Raw genomic sequence first — 15,711 nt, forward strand, 5'->3', positions numbered from 1 at the left:
TCATGGTAAATTTACACAGTAGCCTCCCTCAGGCTCTGTTCAACTAATGGGTCCAAATTTTGTTGAATAACATCATAATGCAGATTTGATAAATGAAAAAAATAACAGTCTTTGTTGGATTTTTCCTCAAGAGGAACAGAAATAAAGCCGGTCAAGGGTTGGATGAATACTCAAGGATTTAAATCACTAAACACAGATTTGTTTTCTTAACCCAGCATTTAACAGACTTGACATTCGGGTCAACATTTCTAATCTGGAATGAATTGTTATCCGTGGTAGCAGACAGATTGTGTTCCCCCTGCTGTTGCTCTCCACACAACCTGTTAGACATATTTAAGCAGCTCTGTAAACGCAGATTGTGACACATATACTCAGACCTTTCTGGCAAGCGTGCAGTGCAGGATGGTGACGAGGAGGGCCTGGGCGCTGTTGAGGGAGGAGAAGAGGTAGGCCAGGAGGAGAGAGGGAGCTGACAGGAACATCAGGCCTGAGGACCAGGTGACGCTCTGCAGGAAGAGCAACGTCAGGGATCCCACTGCCCACGCTCTGCAGAAACACCAAGAGGACAGACACAAGAGGAAACCAATTATTTAACTTCTGAGGAGACATTTACTCTTGAATTATTTCAAATTCATCACTTTGAAATGCTTTTGTTTGCAGTTTTTTTGGCCTGTGACAGTTTTACTGCTGAGGGGGTTAAACTGTGCCTCTGCAGTCGCAGGTCACATGATGACAAAAGAGCAGGGGTGACTTGCACAATTACTTAATCAATCACTTTCCAGCAGAGGACTTAGATTGAAAATGTTCAACAGAAAACTAAAAAACCATAAACAAAACTGCATTCTGTCAAACTTTTCTGTGCAGCCAATTTATAGAAATTGCTTGTCTCCAGTAATACACACCAGAGCTCTCTTTTTTCCTCATTGTGTGCACCCTTTGTCATTCCTTTGATTTAAACAGCCTTTCTAAGGTTTGACCTTTTCTTGCTCAGAAAACTGCAAACACTTCATAGTTTATTCTGCTGTCAAAAGTGCTGCAGTGCATTTTATTTTGGTCTTCCAAAGTCTTCAAAATGCTGCTTGATCAACAAAATGCAAAAGCTTTCCTTAAACATTAAAAGACCGTATTACATCTGCTTCATGTAATTTACGCTGTTTACCCAACTCAGTCAGGATAACTTATGAATGTTTTAACTGACTCAGAGTCTCTTTTGAGTCCACATTTGTCACATAACAGACTGCCTCAGGAACAAGAAACACACTCTTCAGCAGTAAACCAAAGATGTGAGAGCCGCAGCAGTAACATCAAACCCTCTTTCTTATGACAGTGTGATTGGTGCCTCAGCTTCTCACAGTACATTTACTTAGCATCAACAAATCAGCACACTTACCTTAAGTTGTCATGGCGACTAGAGTCTGGCTTTAAAGCAGCAGTGCTGTGCATCTTATGTAAAGTCATCACCAGCACAACAAGGTTCAACTAAAGAAGAAAACAACAAACATCAAGCACTGATTAGCATCTATTAATTCATTACATGCTGTTACTGTGCATTAATTACTGAAACCAGCAGAAAATCAGTGTGAGAGGGTAAACACTCACCGTAATGACGACCACAACAGGGCCCAGGAAACTCCAGATGAAGTAATTGTCTGTTCGCAGCCAGCATCTAAACACACACAAACCAATCAAAGTAACAATTATTGTAGGAATTAAAGTTAGAGTTTGCACAAAGGCACACAGTTGTTCACACACTCATGTTTACACACACGTCAGTGTCAAATACATACGCTGTTTTGGAGCCGTAGCCTCTGAAGTCGATGGCTGCAGATACAGCCACCACCAGCCCAGGAATAGAGTATCCACACAGGTAGAAATACTTCCTCCTGGAGTTGCGTCCCTCAAACACTTCCCTCTGCAGCAGGTAGAGCTCCACCCCCTCCAGACACAACCAGCAGAACGACGCCAGCAGAGAGAAGTGCAGCAGGCCGGCAATGATGGAGCACACGACCTGGAGGTTTTGAGGGAGGAGTTAAAAGGTTTTATTTTGATTTTTTAAAGTGCTTCAGAAAAATCTCATGTCTATTTGTTCATTTTTACTTTTGCAAATTTGAAGCCTGACTCAGTAAAGTGGAATCTCACGTCCTGAACAAGTTGACAAAGGGAAAGCCCCTCATTTTGATTTTAAGTTAAAGTTGATAATTTCACTAAAATCTCATGTTTTGATGTCATTGGCTGTGTAATACATGGATGTAGTCTCTGTGACATTTCAGAAATTTGAAGCCCATCATCTGTGGTTACACTGTTAAACGGTCCACTTAACTTTGGTTGATCATTAGTTCATAACTACCTATTTCTAGATGAGGTAGAAATCATTTTTTTAAACCAGGTTGGAAGAATGTTCTTCCTTTCTATGTTATGTAGAACTGCAGTTTTAACACTTTCACATTGTCTTTATACTTCAGAACCAAAGGCTACAGCTTGCTTCAAACAGTAACTAAGTGTAATCTTCAAATCAGTTCATTTTCATGAAGTTTATCTGCAATTCATTTCTTCTTGCACTGTGCTGTTTTGACCAATGTAAGCTGAACACATTTTCATTTGTCCACTAAGACATTTCTTAGGAAACATGTAAAAAGTTGATTGATTTTTAGATTCTTTTAACAAAATAAATAAATAAACAAAGTGATGATATGATTTCCCAAGTATCTGCAAGGTTTTCTACTCGCTGATTTATTAATTTCCACTTTCTTTTGACAGCATACTTTGTCCCTTGTGTCTATCATCACATCGTTGTGTCTCTTTCAGTTCTTCCCTTTCAAGGACATTTTTTTGATTGTTAGAAATTTAAATTTTATTAAAGTTTTAACACTCAAAAACTCTGCTGTGGCCTTGACTGTGGTTAAATGTATTATTCTTTAACTGTTGGAATAAGAAGGCAATAAGTGTTTCTTCTATAACAACGCTTCCCCTCACTCGGCCTCCCCCCGTCACTCAGCACGATGGCATTTCTTATCATTATGGTCACAGCCACTCACTGTGTACTGAGTCTTGTTTGCACCAACAAGAAACAACAGCTCTGTGATGAGCAGGTTGGCCCACAGGTTGCAGTGGATGGTGCTGTGGTCGGTGTGCCATGGCGCCCCCTGGCAGCACAGGGTGGTAAGGCAGGTTGCCAAACACACTAGTGCCACAGAGATGCCCACCCAGGAAACCACATAGACGAGAAGCTCCTCCACACCCACACCAAACTGAGGAGGAGAACAGACAGCAGGGACAGGGTACGAAAAAAAAAAGGATTAATCTGATTATAAGAGACGGTGAAAGTTAAACCATGTGCTGATCATTTTCAGAGCTTGTGTACCGTTCCCTCTGGTTGTGTGTCGACATGTTACGTAACATCCATTCAAATGACTTAAATCACGCTACACAAAGAGAACATCTTGCACAGAGAGACTTAATTAAATTTCATGGCAGGACTAAACAGCCTGCAGCATTTATCAATCCGTCTCGTTTACAGCGTGCAATTATCACTCCCTCTGTGGCTGACTTTTAAACAACATTTTTCAGAGCACCTTATGCAAATGAGAGCATAATGATGGAGTCAGGAAGGACGGGGAGGTTTCATGTGTAACAACAAACCCTCCATCTTATCACACCCAATAAGAAAGATGCAGAGAGAAATAAAACTGGTGCACAGTCCACTCCTCAAAGCAAATGGTTTGGTTTGTTTTTTTTTTTGTTTTTTTTTTTTTTTATGAACATGCTCAAAACATGCATTAGGGTATGCACAGAAATCAGACACTGTGTTCTTGAAATCTATTGTTGTATTTTCATGTTACATTCAGAAAGGTGGCCAATTTGTGCCTTAATGTTTACTGTTTTAAAATAAGCACTTCAGTCCAAGTGGTTATAAACAAAAGATTTGCTGTTTCCAAAAATGTTTTAATTAAACTTTACCACAGAACTGTCATCAAATAGAAGAAATTATACTTAAATTAACTGAGAAACATCAGATGTTACACCATGATCTCTGTGTCCTCCAAACACAGTCCTCCAAAAAGCTGTACCCTTCAAACTGCTCTGGCTCTGCTCAGTCATCAAAGAAAAAATCAACGGTGTTTCATGTTTTTGTGGTGTGAGTTACTCACAGCGGGCTGCTGATACGTCATGAGGACAGCATAACTGGACAGGTGGTTGCAGGCGCAGGTAGTGTGGGTATTGTTTGTGTGGAACAGGCGGCAGCCCTGCGTGGACCACCTGCCACTCCCAGAAACCCCTGATGCGTTCCAGAAAGAGCAGTTGGGGCCAAAGTGGTTCTCAAGCTGTGGTGACAAACCCAACATAGATTGTCAGTGTCCCCATTCAACAAGAAGTGAAGAACTGACAGAGTCCAAACATTCATTTCACAGCAACAAGCTTTTCAGCAGACCTGTAGGTGCCTGAGAGTGAAGATCACTGGCTCAGAGAGGTAAACTCTGTTGGATCCTCGGTGCACAGAGGCAGAGATGACATGAGAGTTGACCACCAGACTCCTACGTCTGACCTCTGACCCCTGGCTGAGTCCCAGACCCAGCCGCAGGGTGGAGTTCTGGGTGGTCAGGAAGGAGCCCAGGTTCTTATACAGAGTGAGGACCAGCTTTACCTGGCCTGCAGACACAACAGAGACGAGGGAGAAATAATCAAAAAAACATATTTCTATTGCTCAGATCAGCACATTCCAGATGTGAATGTTAGTCTTCATCCTCACTTTAAAATGTCTGTAACTTCTTCAACATGTCCTCTTTCCAGAAAGTAACTACCCTAATTTATTCACCTGATAATTCTGAGCCTTCACCATGCCAGGTTTCGATTTATTTGTGTGTGTGTGTGTGTCACTGACCATTGTTGCTGTACTGCTGCAGAGCCAGCGCTGATATCTGCAGGATGCTATCACTGTCGTAGGAATGAGGGAACGTCAGGTCCTGTATGTCTGCCTCTGTGTTTAGCACATACACCTCCACATCTGCACAAACACACACACAGTACATTTACAAAGCAGTGTCTTGGCTATATATTCCCAAATTGTTTGCACAATACCATCAAGAATGCTGAGAGCGGGCACGTACCAACATTAGGGGTCCTGTCACTGAAGCGGCCTTCATAGAGATTATTAGCCAATAAAAAAGCTCCTTTTTCTACTGCGTCTAACAGCAGAGATGCAGAGCGGGACTGATCGGCGTTGCTCATGTCAGCCCAGGACACCAAAGCCTCTGGACCCAACAGGTTATCAACCGTCTGAACCACCGCCTAACGGCAAAGAAAAAAAGAAAAAAAGTTGTACAATCCATCAATCAATACATGTATAATCTATCTATGTATTTATCTTACCTGCACATAGGCTCTGCAGGTGCGTTCCCTCTTCTGCAACTGAGGAGCAGAAAAACATTTTCTGTTAGAGTCATCATGGCTGACATTTCCGCTCTCATTTTCAGAAAAGGTCAAGTACACATCAGCATCGACGAGAGGAACAATTTACCTTGTTATAATTGCGAGCTGCTGACTCTTTGTTGGCCGGTCTCAAGGCCTGCAGCTGGGAGTCCAGGATGTCCAATAGCTGTTCAATCAGCCTGACAGACATGCTAACATCACCGGCGTAGATTCGCCCCCGCGTCAGGTTGACCAGCTCCCCAGCGATGTTGGCTGCGTTCTCCCCGCTCCTAATCTGCAGTGAGAGGGGGTGTTTATAATGTCAAATATTCTGACATTTAAGAGAGACCTGGTTGTGGAAGTGCTTCAGGGGATTTGTCTGCTACGTGTTTGTGTGTGGATACGTGTGTGTACGACTAACCTTCTGTGCAATTTGGCTGACCCAGGGAGAGGTGCAATTGGAAAGGTCAGGTCCTCTGGAGCTCCAGCCTACAGGCGTCTGCATGCACTGATAGGAGGCAATACCTGCAGAGAGACAGACAGAAGGACGCCAACAGTTAGAGACACAGAGGACAGCTCATGTTTGATAGGACCTGAGTCTGTTTGCATGGGGAAAAAAATCCCAACTAAACTTTTTGTCTTCTATCTTTTCTTCACATATTTACGACTTAAATGGGACGAAGCGTAAAAAAAAAAAAAAATACTAGCTGCACAAGTTTTTGTTTGTTTACAAACACACAAAAAGAAAAACTTGAGGCATACTTAACAAAACAAGACTTTATGAAAACACGGACGACACAACAGTTCTCTTAAAATGAAGCCTTAACTTCCATGGCAGTAAACTGAAACCAATTACCAGTGATGGGGAATGGGGGTTGGTTTCAGTTTAGATCAAACAAATACACACAAAAAACATCAGTATTTTACAAATATGCTTTCTGTCATTGCAGTTGAACTGTATCAGTGGGGAATGTGCAAGAGTTCCCTTTTTGGGAGGATTTCAGTCTTTATTAATTGATATTAGTAAAAGTTATAAAAAAATCATCATAATTAGTAGCATTCTGTACCAAGTTAGAAAAGTATAGAAGTAACTGACATAGAAGAAACTGAAGAATAAGAACATAAACTTGTGTCATTTCCCCATCCATGAACTAAAGTATCTGCCTCAAATCAACACATGAAAGTGCTCTGTTGAGCACCAAATTGACCTGAGGAATCTCTGGAGTTTTGTAGGTTAAGTTTGTGTTTGGGGTTAGCAGGAGAGATGTGACAACAGGCTTGTGGCTCCACCAGCAAGATCGGACTCAGTGCACAGTGTGTCAATCCATCAAGAAGTGCCTTGGCTTCACTTTTTACACTGAGCTGAGAGGCATGCTGTCCATATTAATATACAGCCAACAGCAAAGATATTAAGTCCAAAATATAAGTTTGATTTTTATTTTCCAGAATGTCTGTGCACAGTTTTCAGTTTTGATAACAGATATGAGGATCAGAAAGGCTTGACTTGGTGTAAATGAGGATATTACACTCTGCAGAAGTAAGGCAACATTATAGCTCATTCTGAGGGGGTTTCTGAGGGGGATCCTTTATGAGGAAAACAGCAATATTAACTAAATCATCACTCTTTAAGTCTTTTCCATCCTTACAAACAGTTTCAGTGGTTGTTTTCTTTATTACATCTCATTTCACTCTCATCATCATTATTATCATCATCAGCTAATCATCAGTTAATTGATTAGTTGCTGTGTGTGTTGCACACATTTACTGTCACTGTGGTATTTCCTACCAGCGAAGTAAAACTATGAGCTTAATAACCTTAAAAGCTCCCTGGAACAGCAATCGAGTGATGATCCTCCACTGATTAAGAGTGAGGCTTTACCTGATCTGTTTAAAAGTTTTTATATGAAATTCTTTTTTGTTTACAAAATATTTTATGGAAATAGGACTAGAGTGCCTGTCACGCACCAGTTCTGCAAATTAATTATAAGTATAAACAGCCACACCAATTTTCAGCTATAAACATGATTAAACATTAGATCATTCCCCAGTGTTATCATCACCTCTGTGCTAAAACCATGTCCAAACCATTCAGCATGATTAGAACAAGGCTAAATGCACCGCAGGCTTATCTGCATAATCTGCATAACAGCTTTTGCTCACAGCGAGTGCTGGGCTGGAGACAGCTGCACAGCGAGACGGAGAGTTGATGAACCCGGCTGGTACCAGCAGTAAAACCTCTTTTTTTTCCCTCTCATCTGAGGGCAAGTTCAAAGAGGGGACATCCGACTACATTTCAAAGGGAAACAGGAGACACAGACATGCAAACACGTACACACACAAAACACCACAAGAGCCACATAAGATTCAGTTACCCAGCGACCCTTTAGGGCAGGGCCTTTCCACTGTCTCTCCCTTGAGGGTGGGCGGCCACTGCACCCCTCGTGCCACCCTGCCCTCACACCCGCCGACCTGACCCGGGCCCCCTGGGGCCAAAGGGACACGCAGAGGTGGACGTGGAGTCAGTGGGACCATGGCTGTGATCGGTCGCTGGTCAAAGGGTCCCCTGTTGATGACGCCAATGGGATGAGAGGCTGAAGGGCGCACTGGAGTCAGGGCAACCGTGGCTGTATAGGAGCGGACGGTAGTCATCAGGGAGGAAAGAGGACCTGTGGGGATGGAGACACTGTTGTAGCCACAATTCTAATAGTTGTAGTATTGGCATTGATTTCATAGGTCTTACTCTGCCTTTAGTAATATTTCTTGGTGTCTGTTTGCCTCTTTTCATCCACTCTTTAACACCTACTTATATCTCATTTCCAAGTCCATCTGGTCACAGCAGTGACTGCAAAACAATGACTCTGTTCTGCTTCAACTTCCTACCTTTTAAAAGAAATCTTCCCTCACCACTAACGCCAAGTGCTTGATCATGGTGAAATAATGTTTGGTGTCTCTGAGGTTATGTAACAAAGAGTGAGGTCTAGACTGTGGCAGAAGCTTCAAAGCAGAGCTAAAAGAAAACAAGGTATCTCCAGGGTAAGCTCCACAGGGCCTATCACTGCGTGACGCGGTACACAAAGACTTGGTACCACATGCATGTCCAGCCATTAGCGAGGAAAACCCACCATTTATGCGAACAGCTAAAAAAAATCAATAAGTGGTATGCATGAGACAGGTTAACGGTCAAAAAAAGCAATAAACTTTATGTAGATCATTACAGGGGCTAAAAGAAGGATTACCCTGCTTGTTCGTGTAATAACTGAACGTTTATACGAGCCCTGCTCTATTTAATGTTTGTTTTTGTTTAGCTTTCCAATATTGTGTTGTGTAACGTTCAGTTAATCTATGCTGTGCAGTTGTGTTGGGTTATAAAATGCTTTGCTATGCTATGCTAATTTAATCTATTTCACTTTGTTTTATGTTACTTTTTGCAATGCTATGCTAAGCATATGCAGTGTTTTGTAGTGTTATGTTGTGCAATGCTGTATAATGTTAAGGTATGCTCCTTAACTTCATGTTTTGTAATGTAGCACCATGTGATGCCTTGCTAAGTTATACTATGCTATGCTGCATTGTGTTACATTGTGTTTTCCATGTTTTAATGCTAAGTTGTGTCATACTGAATTTAATCATAATTTTATAGTGTCTGTCGTTTTGTCTTTTTGTATGTTTAGATTGTTTCACTTTGGTGTGTTGTTTCATGCTGGTCTGGTCCATGCTAAGCCCTGTTTAGCTATTTTAAGTTTGGTAATGTTCTACTTTGCCATGATTTGCTGTGCTATGCTATGCTATGCTACACCTTAATATGCTTTGTCATGCAACATTACGTCATTCTTCTTTGTCTTTCTGCCCAGCGGGCCTACAGGTGAAAGAATATGACCAAAACTGCCAATTTATTCATTTTTTGACGTCTACAGGGCAGATTTCTCTAGAGCAAATGATGGAGCCGTTATACAAGCATCTTTACTTTGCTCATTTACACATTCAGCATTCTTCCAGTCCTTCATGAATTTGGCAGCTGCGACTGTTTTGCTGTTTCAGCACTATTTAGGATGTTAAGTTCTTCAGTTCTGCCTGCACTAAAGCTGGTTCAGAGTTGGGTGAATTAGTTACTCTGCTGACAGTTTGCTTTTCAATGTCTCTGGTTGAAGAGAAGCTCCAACTCTGAGTCTTTTTGGAAGCTTCTGTTCAACTTTAACTGTGAAAATGCAAAAATGAAAACATGAGTACATTTTTTTTTGTTTTTCTTATTTCTCTTACCTTTGGTGGGAGGTGGGGGTGTAAACTGGAGTGGGTATCTCAGCACGTAGTAGTTGTTCCACACGTACAGCTGGTTGTCTCTGGGGTTGTAGTCTATAGAGGAGATGTACTGATATGGGTTGGGGAATGGGATTTGAACAGGTAACTCTTGTCCACGACTGGTGTCGTAGGCGTAAACCACCATGTCGCTGCCAACTCGGCCTTCTGCCTGACCCTCATCGTCCTGGAAGACAGAGCGTACGGCATAGAGCACGCCACAGGCCATGAAGGCGTTACTCGCCCCACGCTTGTCAAAGCCGGTGGCCCATGTACCCTCGAACCGAAGAGTGTAAGGGTTCACCTGTGAGACAGACACATGGTGAAGGAAGAATTCAGAAACAAAACTTGATCTTCTTTTTCTCTCATCTCACTGTTTTCATTCCTCTTACTGCACCTGGCTGACTACGATGCGTCCGTTATTGGCTTCGGTAGAGTAGATCACCCAAAGGCCATTCTCATCCACGGCCAGATCGATGTCTGACTTCCCTCCCCAGCGGTATGGAGACGTGTCGTGGTAATTGGCATTAACAACCACAGCCTCACCGCTCTTGATGCGAGTCCTCAGGTCGTACTTGACCAGGTTGCGTGTTCGCTCCTTGTTGTAAAAAACGGCTCCGTCGTAGACCACAAAGCCTGTACCGTCCACACGACTTGGCAACCTAGGAGAGAGGACAATAAATTAAACCTTACATTTCAAGGAAAACTGTTCCCACAGTGAAAAGGTCATGCATCTACACTAGAAATCAAAGTTTGAGATTAAATATTTCAGTGCAGGTTGTTATTTCTGTCTGTGCTCCTCACTGTTCTGATGGTTAACTGGCCCAGGTCAAAACACGGTCATATCTACATAGACTGTACGAAACATAGACAAACTCTTAGTGATATCACTCATTTGTCTCTTCTAAGAGTTAATGAAGATGATTAGCAGCAGGAGCCATATTTGTAATGATGAATCTAACCTGCGATCATCTAGAAACAGGCAGAGAGCTGAGGGAGGCCTCCTGGCATACAGCCACAACATGCCCACCTGTCAGCCAGCACCGAATTACAATTATACATAACTCTAGCTCTAACGTTGATAATCTCTGTATTTTTGGTATTTAAGTCCCCAAAAGTGCTAACAGAGAAATGAGACACACAAACTTATTTATTATTTGGTTCAGGCTGTAAAGATGTTCAGGTCTGCTCTAAAGTTTGAGATTTTAATGTGTGTCATGCAGTCCCCTTGGCTATTGAAATTCTGTGTTTTTCAACACTTAAAGCAATGGTCCCCAACCCCAGGGCTGTTAACCGGTACCGGTCCATGGGTCAATTGGTACCGGGCCACACATAAAAAATACACAACTTAAATTATTTCAGTTTGATTTATTGTCTGATTCTGAATGATGTTTTATTTTGAAAAATGACCGGGTTCTCTATTCCATACCCGTCTATGACTCATTCTTGACGCCAAACCCCCCAAGCTAGCAAAATGGACAAATTACAAACATCTTCAGAGAGTTGGGCAGGGTAAAAGAGCCAGTGAGGAGACAGAATAACAGCCCGCTCGTGAAAATATTGTATGACATTAAAGTGGTCCGTTCAAGGTTGGGGACCACTGACTTAAAGAACTGTTTGTTGGTTTGTTTTATTTTTATTTTCTATCTATCTATCTATCTATCTATCTATCTATCTATCTATCTATCTATCTATCTATCTATCTATCTATCTATCTATCTATCTATCTATCTATCTATCTATCTATCTATCTATCTATCATCTATCTATCTATCTATCTATCTATCAAGTAAACTATAATTTTGGAACATTGCCGTGGGAGTTTGTAAATGTCAGACCACTCATACCATTAATTCATGGTGACTAAGAATCTCTTTTTTAAAAGATTTAACATTTAAACGTGAGTGTGATCATGTATTTTTAATACCTGTTGTGGTGAATGACACACAAAAAAAGCTTAGTACGTCTTATGAATCTTCAAGCACATGCTAATTTTTAAGTATATGTAATTTGTCATTACTCTGGCTCTCAGCCAGAAATCCACAAAAGAAATCAGACTTATCTCTTATCTTCAATGTTCCTTTTGAAGAAATATTGTATCCTATATTTTCCAGTTGATCAGACAAATATATTTATGTGTTTCATCTTCTTTGTAGGAACCAACAGTCAAACATATTTAATTAACTTATTGTTAATTCAGCTGTTTCATCACTGAAACATGTCAAACATGACTCACTTGTAAGTAGTAGTGACTCTGTTCTGGCGGTAGTCGTCCCACGAGGCGTACTCATACAACACCTCTGTCCTGTACGGCGTCCACGGCATGACGTACAGCCGGTCACCAGCCTGCAGTGGGTCTTTACACCACGCCCCCGACTGATGCTCTGCCTCCAGGAGGGAGGAGGCTGGCTGGATACTGAGCAGTGAGCCGGGACACACGAAAACTGGAGGAGGGGAGTAAGGAGGGGCGAAAGCAGGATGTGAGAAAAGAGACAGAGAGGAAGAAGGAGACGAGGAAGAGGAGGGGAAACAAAGAAGAAGAGGAAAAGGTAAGCAGGAGAAAAGAGTGGAGAGATAGTGGAGGCAGGTGAGGGAAGAAGATGGATAGATGCATGAAAAATGGATGAATTAGATGCGTTTGATTCAGCCAGAAGAGAGAAAGAATGAAGAGAGAAAGAGAGAGGGGTTTTAAAACACCTGTGCTGATCTCAAGAGGCAAGCAGAGAGACGTAAAAGTGCTGAAATCACACACTGTTAGTGTGTGTGAGGTGAGTAATACAACAGGGACACTGCAATGAAAGGTGTGTGAGTGTAATTATGTGCTTCGTTTGTGTGTGCATGTGAGTTTGTGTGTGTGTGTGTGTTGGTTAGTGCAAAAAGAGTGACAAAGAGTGTGAGGTAGAATCAGGGACGCAGTAGGCGGGGCTAAATTTTGCCTTGAAGTGAATGAGAGGGCTGGTTAGTTTACGCCGAGCACAACGATTGGTCCACCCACATGTCAATAACTGCATGGACACACACATGTTTACTGAACAGTCTCACACTGGCATGCAGATAGGCATGCACACACACTCACACACATAAGCAGTGCTTGATAAGCACACATCCAGACAGATAAATAATCACACACGTTTGGTCTTATTTTTCCTATGAAGATAAATAAGGGACTCTTCCTATAGGGGAAGAAAAGGGAAAATAAGCATGAAGAGGATGATCGGACAAGAAGGAAGGAAGGAATGGATGAGAGGAAGAAAGAAAAGAGGGGTGCTTGTGTGTGGTACTAGAAAATAGAGCAGAGAGGGTGAAAGAAGAGGACTACCTTTATGTTTGTGTGTGCACGGAGAGAAAGAAGGAGAGAAGAGAGACAGCGAGATCGATCAGCAGCAAAAGAGGAAGGAGAGTGGAAGAAACTGTAGAGAGAAGGAGGGATAGAAAAGAGAGACGAGGTGCAGAACCTGGATAAAACTGGATAAGAGACGGGGTTTCCGTACAACAAGAGATGGAAAATGAGGAAAATAAAAATTAGGAAATGAAAATAAAGGGGCAACATCCAGCATGACTACGAAAACAACGTCCTAGGGTAAGAGGAAGAGAGAGATGGTAGGAGAGAGGAAGAGAAGAAGAGAAAGAGAGGGGGTCGGGGGTAAGGAGAGATCAAGATGCTACAATGTATTGTCTTTACCTTTTTGGTCCACTTCTACTCAAGCATAGGAAAAAAAAGAGGGAGAGAAAGAAAGAGAAGTCAGAGGGTGAAAGAAGGGAAGTAAAGAGAAGCAAGAAAAGCAAGCAGAGGAGAGGAGAAGAGGAAGAAAGGAAGAAAGAAAGAATTTCACAGATAAAGACTTTGGAACTCATTCTCGCCACAAACATTATAGATCACAAAAGAAGGAAGAAGCACAAAAGAAGCCCGGCAAACTCCTCTCCTCTCCCCTCCTTTCCTCTCCTCTCTTTTTCCCTCCATCCCCTCCCACCCTCCCTCCTCCTCCCCCGATCTCTCCTTCCCTCAATCAGGCTCCTGTGGAGAAAAGAGAGCAACTCCTGTGGCGTGAGTCTGCAAAAGAAAACACACACGCATGCACGCGAAAGTACACATGAGCTCTTTCTCTCTGTCTGTCTCTGTCTTTCTCACACACACGCTCACACGAACACACACACACACACACACACACACACACACACACACACACACACACACACACACACACCTACACAAACTCACAATTCAATATGCAAATGCCCTACCATTTCCTTCTCTGTACTTTCTCCTTCCAACTTATTTTAGTTTTCACACACACACACACACACACACACACACACACACACACACACACACACACACACACACACACACACACCTTCACAAGCACACAATAACACACACACTCCCTGAGAACAAAAAAACTCCTCTATTCATCAGTCTCTCAGCAAAACAGTCGATATCAAAGACTTGTGGAATAAAAAAAAAAAACATTCTTTAGGGCCTGTGTCCATTAACGCCGTTAGTGCGCTGTTAGCATCCATTACCCTGATAAAATGTAGTTTGGTTCTTGCGGTTCAGCATCCCATACTCAGAAAATCCCTCAGCTTTCTGCTGCCCTCAAAATCAAAAAGAAGAAAGAGCTGGACTTCTGAAATCAACCTTAGTAAATGCTAAAGCTGAAACGTGATTTTCATCAAAAATGCAGAACCAACGTCATAATATGACAACAAATATGAAGCATACAAATATAAAATGGATTACCAGTCTCTAGTGCCACAGGAAAATTTGTGTCACCCTGCAATCGTAAGTACAAGTGAGTTCTCTGAAATTGAGGTTATTGGTGCTGCTGGTGCATTGAAATACGCTGTTAGTGGACACAGGCCCTCAAAAGCCTAACGTGGCTCAGTGGTTGTAAGACAAGTCTGTGTGTGTATCTATGTGCATGCACCTGCAAAGTAATTTAACCACATTTGTGTGTGTTTTAATGTGTGACTACACAAACGCATACTCACTGTAAGGGACGCACTCATACTGGATCTCCAGGTACTTGTATGTTCCAGGACAGGGGTCTGGGAAGACGTCAACCCCTGCAACCACCACACACTGAGTCCTGTTGTTACACCTGGAGGACAGCAGATGGACGGATGGACAGAGGGATGGTCAGACGGGTGACAGAATGAGAAAACAAAGAGAGGAGGGAGAGTGATTAACAGACAGGAAAGGGGAAACAAAGGACACTATTTGTCTCCTCTCCCCCTCTCTCTGAATATTGATCAGTTCTTGGAGGAAAACAACGCTGAGTACACAGCTAATGGTGCAGCCAAGCACTCACACTTAGCCTGGGAGATTATTGCGACACACACACACGTACACGCACACACACACGCACACGCACACACACACACACACACACACACACACACACACACACACACACACACACACACACACACACACACATGACTAACACCACACGTATTGGCTTTGTCTACTGTTTCCATGTTTCCACATACATGTTGTGCAGCAGTGCGCACACACTCCATGTACCAACAGAGACACTGTCATTGATTGTTTTTACTGCTTCAAAACGGTTTGCACACACTCCAGCAGCACAAGAATGACAAATTCCATACAGCATCTCTGCTGTGTTTCAAGCTCTCACACAATCTCACACATACACACCTCTGGGCCATGATCTTGAGTGCGTCAGGGAGGTAACACTGTGTGTTCTCCATCTGGAAGGGGTCTGCGTCACAGATCTTGTCATCAGTGCGTCCATAGTTGGCCGTCTCCACCATAACCACGTCACTTCCAGGGCAGCGCAGCTCTATGGGGTAACCCTCGCACGCCAGCTCTCTGCGCAGCAGCCCAAAAGGCATGGCAGCCCGGGACATAGCTGTTCATGAGGGGTGACAGTGGGAGGGGTTAGTGGTGGAGAGTGATAGGGGGAGGAAAGAGAAGTAAATAGGCCCGGCTTCAGCAATCTGTTAGAATTCAATTTATATTCGAAATGCAATGAGCCGGTTCATCCA

The 15,711-nt window shown here is 42.7% G+C and overlaps 1 protein-coding gene across 5 annotated transcripts in view; it reads right to left on the reverse strand.

The window, feature by feature from the left end:
- The window catches only part of LOC141800695 (adhesion G protein-coupled receptor L1), a 40,010-nt gene that overhangs the window by 5,247 nt on the left and 19,052 nt on the right, over positions 1 to 15,711 (reverse strand). For 4 of the 5 annotated variants that reach the window (XM_074683446.1, XM_074683426.1, XM_074683408.1 and 1 more), the window contains exons 3-21: positions 15,362 to 15,575; positions 14,692 to 14,801; positions 13,382 to 13,396; positions 11,936 to 12,143; positions 10,097 to 10,361; positions 9,664 to 10,003; positions 7,779 to 8,072; positions 5,828 to 5,931; positions 5,516 to 5,701; positions 5,368 to 5,406; positions 5,106 to 5,286; positions 4,880 to 5,002; positions 4,430 to 4,647; positions 4,149 to 4,322; positions 3,036 to 3,248; positions 1,788 to 2,008; positions 1,600 to 1,666; positions 1,391 to 1,479; positions 378 to 546 (exon numbers count right to left, since the gene is read on the reverse strand). In XM_074683446.1, coding sequence (XP_074539547.1) covers positions 378 to 546; positions 1,391 to 1,479; positions 1,600 to 1,666; positions 1,788 to 2,008; positions 3,036 to 3,248; positions 4,149 to 4,322; positions 4,430 to 4,647; positions 4,880 to 5,002; positions 5,106 to 5,286; positions 5,368 to 5,406; positions 5,516 to 5,701; positions 5,828 to 5,931; positions 7,779 to 8,072; positions 9,664 to 10,003; positions 10,097 to 10,361; positions 11,936 to 12,143; positions 13,382 to 13,396; positions 14,692 to 14,801; positions 15,362 to 15,575 — 3,230 coding nt within the window. The remainder of the gene's footprint in view (positions 1 to 377; positions 547 to 1,390; positions 1,480 to 1,599; positions 1,667 to 1,787; positions 2,009 to 3,035; positions 3,249 to 4,148; positions 4,323 to 4,429; positions 4,648 to 4,879; positions 5,003 to 5,105; positions 5,287 to 5,367; positions 5,407 to 5,515; positions 5,702 to 5,827; positions 5,932 to 7,778; positions 8,073 to 9,663; positions 10,004 to 10,096; positions 10,362 to 11,935; positions 12,144 to 13,381; positions 13,397 to 14,691; positions 14,802 to 15,361; positions 15,576 to 15,711) is intronic. The other variant, XM_074683436.1, reaches the window with a different exon arrangement.

This window comes from Halichoeres trimaculatus, unplaced genomic scaffold, assembly GCF_033239565.1.
Source record: "Halichoeres trimaculatus isolate MK-OKI-2021-1 unplaced genomic scaffold, fHalTri1.1 fHalTri1_scaffold_2, whole genome shotgun sequence".
NCBI classification, from domain to species: domain Eukaryota; kingdom Metazoa; phylum Chordata; class Actinopteri; order Labriformes; family Labridae; genus Halichoeres; species Halichoeres trimaculatus.